This window comes from Ptychodera flava, chromosome 8 (assembly GCF_041260155.1).
Source record: "Ptychodera flava strain L36383 chromosome 8, AS_Pfla_20210202, whole genome shotgun sequence".
NCBI lineage: Eukaryota > Metazoa > Hemichordata > Enteropneusta > Ptychoderidae > Ptychodera > Ptychodera flava.
The window spans coordinates 2,489,327-2,505,637 of record NC_091935.1 but is presented as its reverse complement, the minus strand read 5'-3'; the positions used below and the strand labels follow the sequence as shown (position 1 = coordinate 2,505,637).

General features: G+C 40.1%; 1 protein-coding gene across 3 annotated transcripts in view; it reads right to left on the bottom strand.

Moving 5' to 3' along the window:
- Positions 1–16,311, bottom strand: part of LOC139138182 (zinc-regulated GTPase metalloprotein activator 1-like) — a 90,990-nt gene that overhangs the window by 27,998 nt on the left and 46,681 nt on the right. Inside the window, exon 14 of one of the 3 annotated variants that reach the window (XM_070706440.1) lies at positions 1,513–2,171. The exons of the other annotated variants lie outside the window; for them this stretch is intronic. Coding sequence (XP_070562541.1) covers positions 2,013–2,171 — 159 coding nt within the window. The 3' untranslated portion in view covers positions 1,513–2,012. Of the gene's footprint in view, positions 1–1,512; positions 2,172–16,311 lie in introns of those variants that run through there. 3 annotated transcript variants of the gene reach the window in all.

The following is a 16,311-nucleotide window of genomic DNA, read 5'->3' as shown; positions in this document are numbered from 1 at the left end:
CTGTCTCATTTTGTGATGCGAACGATATCGTTTTAAACGTTACCTGTGGCGGATCTAAGCTTTGCTCATATTACCTTGGACGAGAAAAGCGGCGCCGAGACATTATCTTGGTTGCGCGACTGTCTCATACAAATAGGACCAAGACACTGGAAATTCTGTTTGTTTTAGGTATATTCGAGATTGCCTTATTAAATATTTGGTTCCTTGAAGTTTTCTTACTTTTCTTGAGAACCGAGATACATTTAAATAGAACCATAGTGGTTGATGGTTTTTTCCACGACGTGTCATCTCGAAAAGGGGGCAGCCTTTGCAGAACAAAAGCAAACAGCATTTTCTAGTAGTTAGCAGAGAGAGAGAGAGAGAGAGAGAGAGAGAGAGAGAGAGAGAGAGAGAGAGAGAGAGAGAGAGAGAAGAGAGAGGAGAGAGAGAGAGAGAGAGAGAGAGAGAGAGAGAGAGAGAGAGAGAGAGAGAGAGTGGCTTGTTTTGGATTTGTCAATTCACTACATTTCGAGGCAAAACGCTTTGCAGCTTTTTTCGCCTTAGTGAACAATTAAATGTCTGCACTTTACATTAAAGGGACAAAGTCGGCCATTTTCATGAATTTTGTTTGATGCAAGATACTTCTTATATTGTTTGGCATTTTGAAAGATACTGAATAAATGGGTGGCCATGCATATATTCGACCCCGGTTTTAGACAAATTAAATGAAACCATCGCGAAAATGAATTAATGGTCATGACCATTACTTCATTCTCGCGATGGTTCCATGTATTGTGTATAAAACCGTGGTCGAATATATGCATGGTCACCCATTCATTCAGTATCTTTCAACATGCCAAACAATACAAGCAGTATCTCGTATCAAACAAAATTCGTGAAAAATGGCCGACTTTGTCCCTTTAATCGTTTTAAGTTATGTACTACAATAATCAGTTTCGATGTTACACGATGACTTATGGGAAAAGAACAAGCATGATACGAAACAAGCCTCTCAAGCCGTCCACTGCTCGCTCTTAATATGAAAGTTGGTCTGTTTCCATGGTAACCAAGAAAAAATCCATCAGTCACACATGAACAAGCGGGAATAAGGGTTTAACTTCCATCGTTTACTTTAAATAGATCACATAAGAGTGAAGTCAAGTTGATGTTTCAGTCGCGGGGAATGTAACTTAACCCTGGGGAAAGTAATCACACGACGTCAGATTGTGTCTTCTTCTCCATTGGTTAACGCTCCATTAGCCGTCACTTTCTGAGAGATTTCCAAATATTTTTTTCCTTTCTGTAAACAAGATACGGAGTTCTTGTCCTACTCTTAAAATCGCGTCTAAAGGATTCGTGCTTGACTTGGCAAGACAGTCTGTATGCCGTTCATCTATCCAATGTTATTGTTGACAACTGAATTTTCAGTACAGACTCGAATTCAATGCCAACAACAAAATTTAACTTTGCACACAATGTAATATATTGGCACGGCTAATACTCGGTATTCAAATATAATCAAAGGTGAGGAATAAGGCCAAGTATTTGTTTTTATAAAACAAATATTATTGAAATATAAAAAATACAGCCTTTAAAAAGCTTTGTCTCCTTAACAGAAATAGTTTTTCTTTTTTCAATGGTAACAACTGTATGGAATGGAAAACTAGCATAGTAACTGATATCTAGGTACACGGACGGTATTCAAGGGGGCTGTGCCTCGCTAGTGATTCACTCGATCGTGTTTCACATTGTTTGGCCTTCGCGTTATAATGATACTTATCATCGCAAACGTGAAATCATAGCCGGTTAAATGAGACGTCGACGGCGTAGAGGCAAAACGGGAGCCGCTGGCCGCTCTCGCTCTCTTTTCCTCATCTCTTGTAATTTCGTTAATTGATGTAAACGGCATGCTGTGGTCGGCGGTAATGTTGGCGTGAAATAAACAATTACTCGATTGGTACAGAATGTCCCCATACATTGTTACACTCGCCATTGGGCTGAGCTTTCTTTCTTGTTTGCCGAGTCTTCCAGATTTATCTTAAGCCGGTTTCATCCACTGCAATAGACAGAACTTGGTGACGTGACGACTTCTGTGACACTCGATGAATCGAGCAAACATTTTGCTTTTCAACCATTATCTCGTCGCTGGAAAGACGCCCCATGCGCGCTGACAGAAACATCCGACTTGGGCCCTACAAAAGATGGAAGCAGTGCATTGTGGAGAGATATAATTATGACGGCTGCCTGACACCCATGTGAAAACTTGTATTAGAGCAGTCAGAAAAGGCGGTTTGTAATATTTATCGCTGTTCTGAAATTCTGACGCGTGATTTCCTCCGCATGCACTGGCAAAGTTGACTTGAGGATTTTGTTGAGTGTAATATCAATGATATCAGGGAGCATTGTTGCAGAAGTAAGGAGTGAGACTACACCAGCAGTCATTTGTCTACGCTCTCCTGAGTTTTAATGAATGTCCATACGACACACATCCAATCTGTTTGAGCCATTATCTTGATGCTGGGCCTGATGAGAGCTGTCGGCATTTCCCACTCAACTGGCTTGAAGTCCCTTGCCGCTAGGCACTTCCACTTGGTCTTATCTGGTGACGTGTACAGGTGCAGCGTTTGCTGAGCGCGACTTAATGCGTTTATACAATATTGATGTAGCGAACAAAACAGCAAATCAATTACATTATGAAATCTCACAACAGCCAGTACATTTCAGTCAAATTGATTATTTACATTGGTAAACACCCTGTTTTTCTTAATGCTTTCAGTGTATTGTACTGGATAAGGGTCATCAAATCTAGATTTTGGCGCCTAATGTTGTATAGAGATCACATCGCAACTACCTAATTTCCCCGGAGATCCCGCAATCAATGCGAGTACGTCCGCCTCTCAAATTAACGAGCAATCTGTCCGCACAAACTATTCAATAAATACAATAATTCTGGGTGAGTGTTGCCGCACTTGTAAAAATGCAAACTTACAATCCATTTTGCGTCGCAGACGGCTGATATCACGATATGTTTGCCGATCAATTTTGTGAGCCATCTACGGCTTACGACAACTGGGATACTGTTTGCCGTCTGTTTGCACGGCCTTTCATCCTGTTTGCAAAATTGGAGCTAAACGTTTTGATATTATTGTAATGCGGGGATTATATTTTATTGACGGGACTGTATTGGAATTATAAGCAGAAATCCATTATTTGCTGCAAGGATTTGCAAATTGTTAAACGGAATCCGATGTCTAGCTGGCGAGCTTATGTTGTCTGATTCTTCACTGTTTGCCATTTTCCGCTAAAATCCGTTTGGAAAGATGACCGGACCACGAGAATGAGAGCTTTCTTGTGATTATTTTAGGTCACACAAATAGCGAAAATAAGATATGTAAATGCAAAAATCACTGCATCGTTATCAAATAGTTTTTTATAACTATCCATGGAGGGTTGTTTGAGCGTTGCCCACAAAATATAAAAGACTGGTGCTTCGATTTTTTTCCTTCGAGTGTACCGGAAACTTGACAATGACATAGCCCTTGATGACGTACTGAGAAATAACCTTTGTAAAACCGACTGAGACAATAACTATACATCACAAATCTAATGCAAAAGAAATCTAGTCAGATATTGCCTGTACAACATAAATATTGTCAGATACCGTCCGTGTTATACAAATCTCAGCGGATGCCGTTTCGCAATGCAGTCTAATATTGTGCCCATTTTTTCCAAGATACAGTGCCACAAATCTCGTCAGACAATATTGCACAAATCTCGTGAGATAATTCATGCTCTTCGCGGAACTCTGAAATCTCGTCAGGTGAACAATTCATCATAAATCTCGTTGGATACCGTGCAACATAAATCTCGCCAGGAGCCCTGTCTCACACACATATCGTCAGGCAGTTTTCAACAACCCATCATGCATCCTGTATCATCTTGTCAATCTGGTCAGACACTATACCATACGAAATCTCGTTAACTACTTAATCATTTTCTCGAGACGTCGTGAGGAATAACTTGTTCTAGAAATCTCGTCGTGTATCGCGCCACCCAAGTCTCGCTACAGTAAGGGTCACGCGAAATGCGTACCTAAAATCTATAATGAATGAATATAGCGACAGGTACAGCATTGCGCGAGTGAGTGACCCGTATTTTGAGTTAGGGTCGCCAGGGGCTTTGTCGGCGAGCCGAATGACAGCGACTGACACGCTGGAGATGTTAATGATCAATATTTTGGATTCAACTGATCAAACGTATATCTCAGTGATTAATCCTTCAGAAAAGTTTAAAGACTTTCACTGTGGGATGTAACTGATTTAGTATAGCCTACTTCCAATGAGTTAGTACAGATACAAACATTGTTACACTCTATAGTTGTTGCAGAAACCATCGAAGAGAATTCATCCAAATGTAATCTAAATTATGTAATCTAATACAGCAAAGTTTTCAACCGATCCCTTTGTAACACCGGGTATTGTCCCCCCGTCATTCAAGGACCAAATATTAAAGCATCACAATATGACGGGTTTCTGTCTGTACCTTGGTCTCTTCAAATTACCGTGTTTTATCTTCAATAAGTGGTAATTGAAAAAGATTTCATTATCGCCACAAACATTTGAGATTCACAGTTATATTGCAGGGTTTAATGGAACTACTAATACGGCCTTACTAGTGCAGCTTATAGATGGCAGGGTTTTGTACATTCCACGGTTAGTGTCTAGGCTTAAATTTCACATAAGCATCTCTTGCCATTTCAATTTAAATCAGTGAGGGTCAATTCATAGGTATAGAGGTCTTCAGCAAACATCTTTCAGGCGTAGTGTGCATCTTTCCGCTAATTTTTCTCTGTCTCTCTCTCTCTCTCTCTCTCTCTCTCTCTCTCTCTCTCTCTCTCGGGATATTGAAGTAAAGGGAGCGACTTGGAAAAGAAACTCGAATCGCTCTATGATTACGAGGTCAGCGTTATAACAGTATTTGAATGACATCAACGTAAACTCTGACATATTTGTCAACTAGCTTAGCGAACGACTGCATGGGACCAATTCCAGTCCAACGAAAAATTGAACATTATATGGCATTGTTGGAAAATCCGAATGACGTCACACAATTGTTGATCCCCTGAATTCATTCAGCTGACTGACGTATGATTTTGTAACCATCAAATGACCTTGCCGATTAGGAACCGAGTGATTTGCAAACAATATGTCTGTAGAAATCGATAAATATAACACAAAGCGGTCTCAACTATATTCAAGATGGAATTGGAAAACGACACATGCGCACACGAACACCCCAAACACACACACGTTTTACATACATACATACATACATACATACATACATACATACATACATACATACATACATACATACATACATACATACATACATACATACATACATACATACATACATAAGTGACGTACACCGGAAATAAATCAACAAGCTTCAAACTCAATGTACAATATGCTGTTGGTATACTGTTGCAAGGAACGTTTGGAAAAATACTGCCATTGGATCACGGCATTTCCAGGGCTCCCGTGTGAACCAAACTCCCAGACACGGGGATACGCAACGAATGCGATATTTTCCCGCCATGGGTGATATTGCAGTGGACAGGTGTAGTGTTTCATCATTTATGCGATTGTCGCCTAACCACCTGACATTTCCTCATTTTGTGATCATTCCGCAAGAATGTATTTCCCCTGTGACATTGGTCTTCATGGTGACAGTTCATATTTACCTTCTATTTAATATTTTTCAGAACAGTATAATTACCAACAATGTGACAATGCCCCTAGTTGATTTTTTTATCCTCTAATATTAACTTGTAATGTGATATCCCCCATGTGATATTTTCTCATCAGCGAGTCATCTCCGTTCTATGTTACCAAAGGAACGCAGGAATATCTCTTGAATTCAAAATTTACAACTGGTACAAAGCTACAAAAGGTCGAACGATCCCTAAAGTGAATGGCGGCAGTTTGAAGACCGATCGTCGAGCTTTTCCCATGTTCAGTGGCTAGTGAGCTGCGTTTTTATTGGACCTGATAACAGGAGGCCAATAACTTTGGGGAAAAGGTTGACAAAATTAGACCGTAGCATCGCGAACTACCACGATATAAATGGTTTCCATTCATTGTAAACAACGATGAAAGTTATCCTATTATCCTGGAGTCGCAGAACTTTACTAAAAAAATTAAGAGGAACTTTAGAGCAAGATTTTTATGATTCATTTCCCATCCACTTCTGTACACATGCGGGTCGAAATTTGCAAGTGTTACAAATAGCTGTGGACGGTATAACATAAGTAATCCTGCCGAACACGGGAGCTCTGTGTTCGCCATCCACGATAGATACTCGTAAATGACCAAAGGGCGTCCTGTATCTCTATTCGAAGTCTTGAAGTTGGAAAAATGAATCTAGCTTGATTTTCTTCCGGACAGAAGCACTATACTTTCAAAGAAACAATTTTGTTGGGGAAAGACTGTTAATCCTGAAATGTATATCTTTAGTAAGATAAACCCTTTGGAAAGGTATTACTTAGCATGGCAAACGTTACATTATTCAGAGCAGAATATGCGCGTGACTAAGCAAGTTCTTTGAACCGGTTTTTAATTTGGCAAGTCTAGCCTAAAACCTCTCTGTGTACGCCCCTAAGGGCAAATGTAATCGAACTCCAACTATACATGGAATATTATTCTATATTCGATGTCATTCAATACGAACGGTCTACCCTTCAATTTTCTCCAGTTCCCTATACGATCATATTGAATTAAACATAGATAGCATTTATTCGCTGATATGTGTTCGTGAATACAGGTTTCGCGGGATCCTTTCTTCATTTCTGCGATGTGTTTTCTTGAGAGAGAAAAAACGGAGAACGAGTGTTTATCGATTTGTGCTATTAGTGTATCGCGTTTTGTATTCCTCTGGCGAGAAAAGAACAAACCGATACGTGTAAAATTTGTATGATAGCACGCCGCACCTCGTGCTGGGATGAAGTCCTGATTGAGACGTCAAATTTGCATGCCATAGATGAAAATATTATGCAGACATATTGCTGACGCTGGAACGTATGGTGTGACCGGTTTCCGCCAAGCTGTGGCAGCCAGATTTGTGGAAATCAGTGCAGTGTTTGAAATATACCGATATCACAACAAGAGAGCTTCGAGTCGAATGCGAGACAAACTTGCATAGGGCCGGGCACACGATCCATTATAGCCCTTGAGGGGTCTTCCATGTGATAATTGCATAGGTCACGTGACACGCTCTCCTCCTCTTCACTTTCGCAGACGCTCAAGTCAGAAACCAGAGGCTTGGTGTATGACACATGTCATGCATGTGTAGGTAACAGAGTGTCGTTGAATACGCAAACAGGCACGGATATATCAACGACAGAAATTTCGAAACTTGGCAATGCATAAGTTTTTCGCCGCTGCTCAGTCGAGTACATGCATTAATATCATATTGTCGGCATATCAAGTCCGATCGCGTAGATGTCTTCAGAACAGCGCAAACAGTAATATTCTTACAGCGCAGTGCGCAGACCTGAGCTGTAAAGCTACTCCAACTGTGTTCTCGTCTTTGAACTGAGACAACCTTGTACCAAAAAGGACTTTGTGCCAGGTTTCTCGTATTGGGGGTATAACTGAACGTATTAAGTGAACCGTATTCCATCCCGAAACGACTGGAGCAACCACGTTACTTCGGCAGTCATGGCGAGTAAATAACAAACTTGGCAAACAGGCAATGTGATGGGAATTTTGGAACCGTGTTGGATTTAGTTTATTCAGTGGTCCCGCCAAAATGCTATCTGTCTGGCGTATCAGGTGTCAAGAACATTGCCTTTCACCTGTATCGCAGACGGTAACCGTGTCAGGGTCTTGTTGGTGAGTGTGACGTAGCTGTTGAAAAGGTCAATACTGCTGGTGTTAGAATCGCCAAGTGTGGTGCACACATCTTCAAGAATGTGAAAAATAAGTATAGAAAAATTATCATGGAAAATAAGTAAAAAAATGATGATAGGAAAGTGACTCATATAATGATTTGTTTCGTCTCTCCCATATGCATATTAATTTTTATTTTTACAGACTGAAACATTGTCAAGAACATATTTGATTTTCATTTTGAAGGACACACCGTGGCATCTTACAGAAGATTTCATCGTTGAGACCGACAAACACATGAAGAGTGCGACTTCAAATGGTTAAGAATGTTGGGGCAAGATCATCGCAACATCCGGGGCACTTACGCTCAATGACAACATCTCGGAAATGCTTTCAAACATACTAGGTACAACATTATTATCATCGGTCTTCATTTTCGAGATGAAATCATTCTACCTGGGTCACAGGTCATTCGATTGTACGAAGATTACATCACGTGGGATTGGACTGGCGTTTGTATCGTATTTTTTTGGAAACCCTTCCATTTTAATACTTGATAACGCAAAGTGCAGCTAAACATGCTTCGGTAACGCGAGATAACAAAAACCGGCCCGCGGCGTATTTATCTACGCTATTTTCAAATGTTTTCATATCACTACTGGTAACCACGCATTCAGAATATTGAAGCAATTTGAGGAAAAAATAACGACAGGCAGCATTGCCGACGACTGCTTCTCGCGTATCCCTTGTGTACGAGGCCGCGTTTCACAATGGAATCAAAGAATCGCCCCCGGGGACGAGGCTACATTGCAATATTGATATAATTAACATCGCGGCCATTAATAATACATGAGATCAGCTATGAAAGAAATGACGATCTAAAAAAATACGGTGAACTGCTTCTAGAATTTCCCGAATCTCACTCATGTATTATTAGCGTCTAGATACAGCATTTTCAAAACAACAATTTGGATATGGTTTATTGTAAAGCCCACTCTATATTTCAATTAATTTATTTTCTAATTCATTAAATTGAGTCTCTGACCTGCGGGCATTTCATTCGTGAAACTGGATCTGCCCTCGTCGTATTTTGAACAGTGCTGCTCCTACTTTAAAATGCGCTGGGCTTGACAGACCAACTGTGAAAGAAATATAAACGTGAAAGTTTTTTTCCCCTTTTGTAATATTAGAAACCCTGGGATTACGACAGCCGCAAAGTGAAAAACAAGTAGTAGATATGTTTCTCTCCTTCTAACTCAACTATTGTAATCAATCGCCAAAAATGACCCGCTTGTTTCCTTCCCCCTTAATGTCAAGCCAGGAAATTACATTCACCACCGGTGCTGCTTTCCCCCATATTTGGAAATTAACTTTAACGAGAAATGGGAGACTTCTCTTCGGTGTAACAATGACACAGGTGTCGGCGACTCCAGTGCTTCTGACCACGCATTTGCCGTGACGAACAATCAGCCGTCAACCAAAGACTGATGGAATAACGATATTATGGGATAAGAATGCCGGGAGGCGAATTTCAGTCTCATTTATTCTATTTATAAACTTCTGGTGGGGGTTCTGTTGTACAGTTGATGATCTGTACCTATTGCTCAGTCACTGTGCACCGGTATCGGAAACGGGTAAAACGTTTCCTTAAAAGCTCAAAATAATTAATTCCAAAGTGCGGAAATTTTGGTTGTTAGTGACGGCTTGTGTGCTCTTTGCTGGGAGTTTAATGTTCTGACCGGCTATATGGCTTGAGTTAATCAGGCTGTGTGGAATATACACCTGCCAGGGGCGAACAAATTAGAAATTAAAACACATTACAAATTAATATAGGGTTATCGATCGACTTTGACAACATTCCCGAAGTACTGAACGGCATCGCTGACAGTCTGCAAGTTTTCTGGTAGTCTAGTCAAGGACGAAACTCGACTCGATTTCATAAATTCGAACCAAAAATATCATCATCGGTTCGTTAGTCCTGCCGCCGTCACGATGGCCTTGCCATGACGACATGACGCGCATGCGTATGACAATGCTGCTTCAACTCTTCAAGGTTACATTCTGGCATAAAGCTATCATTCTCCACAAAGGACCCATGGCATCTTACATCTAAATGGCTCGAGGAACACGCGACGGCAAAGAAAAGCAAATTTAGTAACAGAACCTGACAAAATTGGTTTCTCTCTCTCTCTCGTGATCAGTGAAGCCCTTTGTCGGTAAAACCACGTTAACCGGAAACACCGATACCATCACTGATATATTTATTTCTTCGTTCACTCAAGTACATTCAAGATTATCATTATTAAGATCAAATCACGTGGTTAACTTCATATAAATAATAAAAAGTGCGCCCATAAATGCATAAAAACCAACAGTATCATTAATAAGCTTCAGCAATGAGACACTTGTGTGCCTCATTTTGTGATGACACGTGATAACAAAATCGTTTTCCAAGTCCCCCTTTTAATGTTTTTGTCACGAAATAAGTCAGGTTCCATTATGATTCATTTGACAGAGTTCCGCTAAGGATCATGATTCGCCGTGTGCCTATTTTGACAATGTCGCTGAAAAGTTTTTTTTTCTCTCTCTCTCTCTGTTTAAATAATCTTTCCACAAATTATCATGCCCGGTCAATGTCTTGGATATGGGTCTCGATAACGGTACATTGTTTCATATTCTAGGGATCTTCTTCGCTGAACTGATCTTCGTATCTTTCTTCATCCGTAAACTTCGTTAGCATCTTATTCAAAAGACAAGACGGAATCAGGAAGCGCGTTTTGAATTTCGCTCCTTGCGCACGCTCAGAGAGGATTTATGGTCTTATTTGAACGTCAACTTCAACCTATTGCTGATTTAATATTCAAATTAATTTGCATGTTTAATAAGTGGATAACTGCTTTTGCAATAAAGGGTGACTAGAACCTGTTTTATTGATGAAGCTATTTCGATGGCTTACGACATTTTTTGTAAAGAGCATTTTTTAACAATCGTTGTGTAACACTGGGATAATGTAGTTCCTTTTTGATATGTACCAATTAAAGTTGAGAAAGGTTGGACTTTTTAAAGTAACTTTCGTTCAACGTAAAATATCCGCGAACTGTACACTTTAGTACACCGTTACCAGTCTGTAACTGACAATGTATAGAAATAAAATACTGCTCAATTTATGAAGAAAAAACAGGACAACTCTTTCGCTGCAAGGAATCGCTTTCTAAAACTGCAACTTAAGTTTGCCACGCAACTATCTGTATTGCGAGATATAGGTAATTGCCCTTGTTGTTTTCTTTTGTTCAGTACTGCCTGTCTGCAACGTACCCAGTATGGTATGGAGAATACTCATTGAGAGAAACAATTAACAACATTAACAATGTCCCAATTAATTATTTTTGCATGCTTGCTTAAACCTTGGACATTTCCTCGTCTATATCGTCCATGTATTATTCACAAACCGGAAAGACCGCCAATCTCTTCAATGTAAATTATCATTAAAATATTGGTATTCAAGGTTGATTATGAGAATCGAGTGTTTTTAAAAGTTGATATGCCAGCGAAACACGGCTTTCTTTTACTAGATTCGTTTTTAACAATTATAACAATGCACCCGGGCGTGTTTTGGCCAAAAATAAACATCAACAAAACGCTTGAGGAGAAAGCGACAAAGAGGGGTACCCACAGACACACAAAATAAATGCCAGCTTACAATGGTTTTGTGAAATTGAACAATAATAACTCGGCTTGAAAAGAAGTCTGGTGCGAGTACAAAGCAATGCTCGAGGAAAAAAATAGCAAACTGGGGATATCAGGATGAATAGAACTGCAAAGTACGAATGGACGGAAAGAAAGAAAGACAGGCAGATTTAGTAGTATTTGAAAAAGAACATGACACTGATAACATAGACAATGGATGCTGCATTGATATGGCGCATCTCCCGTTAATGCGGTGCGTCCCAACAGACCTTTGACCTGAGACCAAGCTGGCTGAAATGAGTGACGGCGAGATATGAAGATCACGATCAAGTATTCCCCCTCCCTTATTGTTCTTTGTTTTGTTTAGTTTGTTTTTTCGAAGGAGAGGAGTGTCATTTGATGTATCGTTTTCTCATTGTCTCACAGAAGTAGCGGTGCTCACTTAATCAATTACAACATTAGATTTGAAGTGGGCTGCAAGCTAGCGTGGCCTGTAGCCACAGGGAAACAGTGTAGACTTGAAAGTCAGCGATGGCAACTTACCTCATCTACGATTCACACGATCACCTATGAACTGACAATGAATAGTAATTAAGATTACTGTGATTTGGATGACAAGTCGGCGTTCTGATATGTTTAGATAATTAATCAATTTTCGTTTCTATTTTGTTAGATTTAACGAGAGTACACTTTAGAGAAAATTAAGGCCGGGCTGTAAGCAAACCTCTTATGGACGTTAATAGAGAGAGCAATTAGTGTGGCTTTCATTACAATTTTTCTTTTGTAAATATTTGAATAGGTAATCAACATATATTCATACATGCCGCTGCTTGTTGAGATCAAATACGGCTTTTCAGATGATGGATATACTCACTGTCGTTGTTTCAAATGAACAGAAAAATCTAAAGATTATCAATTGGAGATATAATAAATATTTTGTGGGTTGAGAGAGAGAGGGCACATTTTTGTTATGATTTTATGTTTGGTTGATGATGTCATGTTTGACTGTTCATGTATTAGGGTAGTTCATCCACTGTACAATTTATTAGGGATGATAATAGGGTAGCCTAAGATGAACAATATTAGGGGATTAAAATATAGGAAACAGTAAGTCAGCATGAGTAGGGGCCTAATCCTCCGTTTCAAAATAGCCCGTGGAGCGAATTGACTCGCTGTAACGATTATAGTTCAATGCATCCTAAGACGGGGGCACATTTCAGGCAGGCAGAGGTTAAACGTGATTGTAACTCGAATCAGTCATTTCGATCAGGTAACTCCTCAAAAAGCCACAGCGGAAACAAGTAAGGTAAATATACATTCGCCCGCACGACAAGCAAGTATTGTGTTTGTGTGTGCGCGCGCCCGTCCGTACTCCCAGGGCATCAATGCGACGGACGCGTCATGCAGGCTGCTAGAGGCTTCACGCGCCCCATTCTAACCATAACTAAAATCGAGCTCTTCTAGATTAAAATACTGCATAAAAATATGTCAATGAATTCAACGTTCCAATTTTAGACAAGAACAGGTACCCCTCAACATGTTATGCTTTGAAAGGAGGTTCATCATTTTTATCACTGGTGGAATAATGCGGTCGGGAGGGAGGGAGACAGAAGCGGGCATAGAGGATGCAGAACATGCAGGTGTTTGTACACTTAAAAGAATATGACTTTCAGCGACGAAACAATATTTTTCAAACTTCGACGTGTTCGGAAGTTGGTCTATTCATTACAGTGTATAAAGGTACAGGAACTTCTGCAGGTGTTGATGTGGAACAAGGAGACACAATCGGTAAATTGACTAAATTAGATTTTCTAAGAAGGCATTCTGGCACGAGGACGGGTTTATTCAGAATTGACAAGGTAGAGGAAACGTTGATTACATCGCTTATTTTTCGGAGATGAGCTCGGACAGGTGCACAGCGCGCCATTAGCAAACAGCAAGACCAAGCCCACTGTCTTTTCGCTTTCCAGCGTTTTACCGATATGACAAATCTTCGGAAATCTATCTCCGTTCGTCAGTTTTTTTTGTTCCCCTTCGATTCTGAAGTGAACGGAACATCGAACAGATTTAACTTCAGGAAATGCCATATTTTATTAATACGGCACTGGGGGAACCGTAGAAGGTAGCACAATGTACGTGGAAACAAACGCGTTATCAGTGGTTGAGGCAGTCAGTGTACCAACCGTCACCTGCAGCATGTTACTTCTCGGCAAACTCTCCATGGGACTCGCAGCATTTCAAGTCCATGGTACTACAAAGCTAAACGTGATAAATTATTAAAAGTCACACAGCGAATGGCGTATTTTTCAGCCCCTTTCAAGAAACAGCGCCTCTAAGAATTGTTTGACGATCACAAAATTGAAAGCTGGGATTCTAAGGCACATACATAGACAACATAATATTAAAGATACAGTACTTGACGAAAAAATAATACTCTGGGAAGGTGACATCAGAGGATAGCAGAGCAAGAAATATTTATATTCAAGAGACTTTAGAGAGTATTTGCAATGAAGCATCCGTGCGCCCTGAATTATTCAATAAACGAGAATATGAAAATATCAAAATAAAAATTGTGGCTATTTAAAATAATTTTACGATTATGTCTTTGGTAGGATTCGTCAAACCATCCCAGTTGTGGCAATAAACACGCTATTTTCCTGTCGCGACACAGTAGCCGACAATTCCTCTAAATTAACAATTTTCTCATGAAATACGCTTGTTTTCTCATCCTCGGAAAACATCTGCCACCGAGGATAAATCACTCCATATTTCACAATCTTTAACAAGTAAACCTAGAGAAATATTGCTCGTTAACGCTCCTACTCAAACCACTGCAGAGCAATGAGTTTTGAATTTTTACTACATGAAGCGAATGCAGGCGACTAGGGTTTGCTGTGGCTATTAACAGGGAAAGATTACTTCTCTCGTGCAATGGCTGGCTATTATCGTTTGAAGATGACAGCTTTTGAAAAAAATATGACGAATCATCGCCAACTCGGGATAGATTAATATTTTCCCTGCAACCACCCGTGTAAATAGAGTATAGATTGTGTAGAGTTGTACTCGGTGTACAAACTGTTGTTACTTGAGATGTTCGCCGTGACGCCTTCTTCGACCGAGTATTACAACCTAGTGGGGTTAGACGGCACAAAGCTGCGAATTGCGAACACATCGAAGGCTAAAACTTCACAAATCTGCCAACGTGTTTTCATGGCCGCAGTTATCGGTGACACAATTTTCGCAGCATGGTAGAACACCGGATCAGAAATGATAAGAAAGATGATACAGATCCAGCCTCGGTCTCGAGAAGAAAAGCGAGGTTTTGCCGTGATGGAAAATTGAAAGACCCGGTTATTCCAATGAAATATTGACTAGTTTGTTTGCAAGTTTTAAACACGGAGGATTAGACTGGAGTTTCGTATTTCTTGTATCTGTAATCCTAGCCCAGGGAGAGACAGAGCTGAACACACAGTGAACAATACAGTCGCTTAAAAACGTCTGTACGGAGGGTTTCCCATGCAAAAACAAGTGGAATCCTATTTCTTTCAAATATTAAGGGATTTATAAGACGTTTGGGTATAGAAATATAGTGGTATCGAGTTGCTATTGCTGCTCGTTTCTATTTGACTGTACGGTGTACTGTTTCGAACGATCAACAGCATTTATGAGGGAATTAAGCGTTTTTAGAAGATAGTCGTTTTGTCATGCGCTCGAATGCGCATCGTATGCGTAATAGGTGAGCAATGAACTTAAGAATATGCAATCTTTGTACGCCTGCTGTGAAATTGAACAACTCACACTGATGACGGCTCTGGTATCCTAGCGACCTGTGATTTGGAGAAATCACATGACAGTAGCGTACAGAAGATATCATACTCTGTAATATGAACACGTGGTCTTATCGTGTATGTTTTTTACGTGTATTTGACAGACGTATGACGGCCCGTAAAGGTTGGCATTGTGGGTACTTCACTGCTAAATATTGCAATGAAATATCGAAAGTGTCGGGCTGAAAAAGTGTGATTCTAAGTACCAGGTATGGGAACTTGAACTCTCTGCAGACACCGAGGGGTGAAGACTGTATTTGATTTACACAAATCTAGCAAGACTCGCAGGCCTCGAGAGGGCTTCCATAACACGAGTAAAAAAGCTCTTATTTGCAATTGGATTTAGCTCTAAGAAGAAAAAGTTGGTGAAAGAAAACAATTGAACGATGAATTTTCAAGGAAAGTATAAAATCAAGTAAAAAAGAAAAGTTCGAAATTCTGAGGAGGCTATGATAGGAAGCACACCACATAAAACACATCATGAGGAAAGTTAGGTTCTTTGAATATAGCGCGCACACGCCGCCATAGGTTCACGCGGGTAACGTTGTTTTGGGTTTGGTTTGAATACTCATTACTTGGGCAGCTGTATTGAGTTACCAGTGCCTACGGCCACTAAGATCTACAATATAAAGAATTTAGTATAAATGAGATCAGAGAAAAGTCTTTCTTCGTGGCAGATTCGCTGTTTGTTTGTTTGTTGGAACGACGCCCGCTTGTCGTCCTTCTGGAAGGCTATCACAATAGAAGACGGAAATCCATAATGTTCATCTTCAGAATCGGGCAAGAATGAATATGATTGGTTTTCCACAATATTTTCGGGTATGGGGGAGAATATTCCCTCTGTGGTTGTCATCAAATGGTCAACAAAATTAAGTTAGACATATAAATCGCATGCGGCGAATTTATTTCTTCCATACATTATTTGC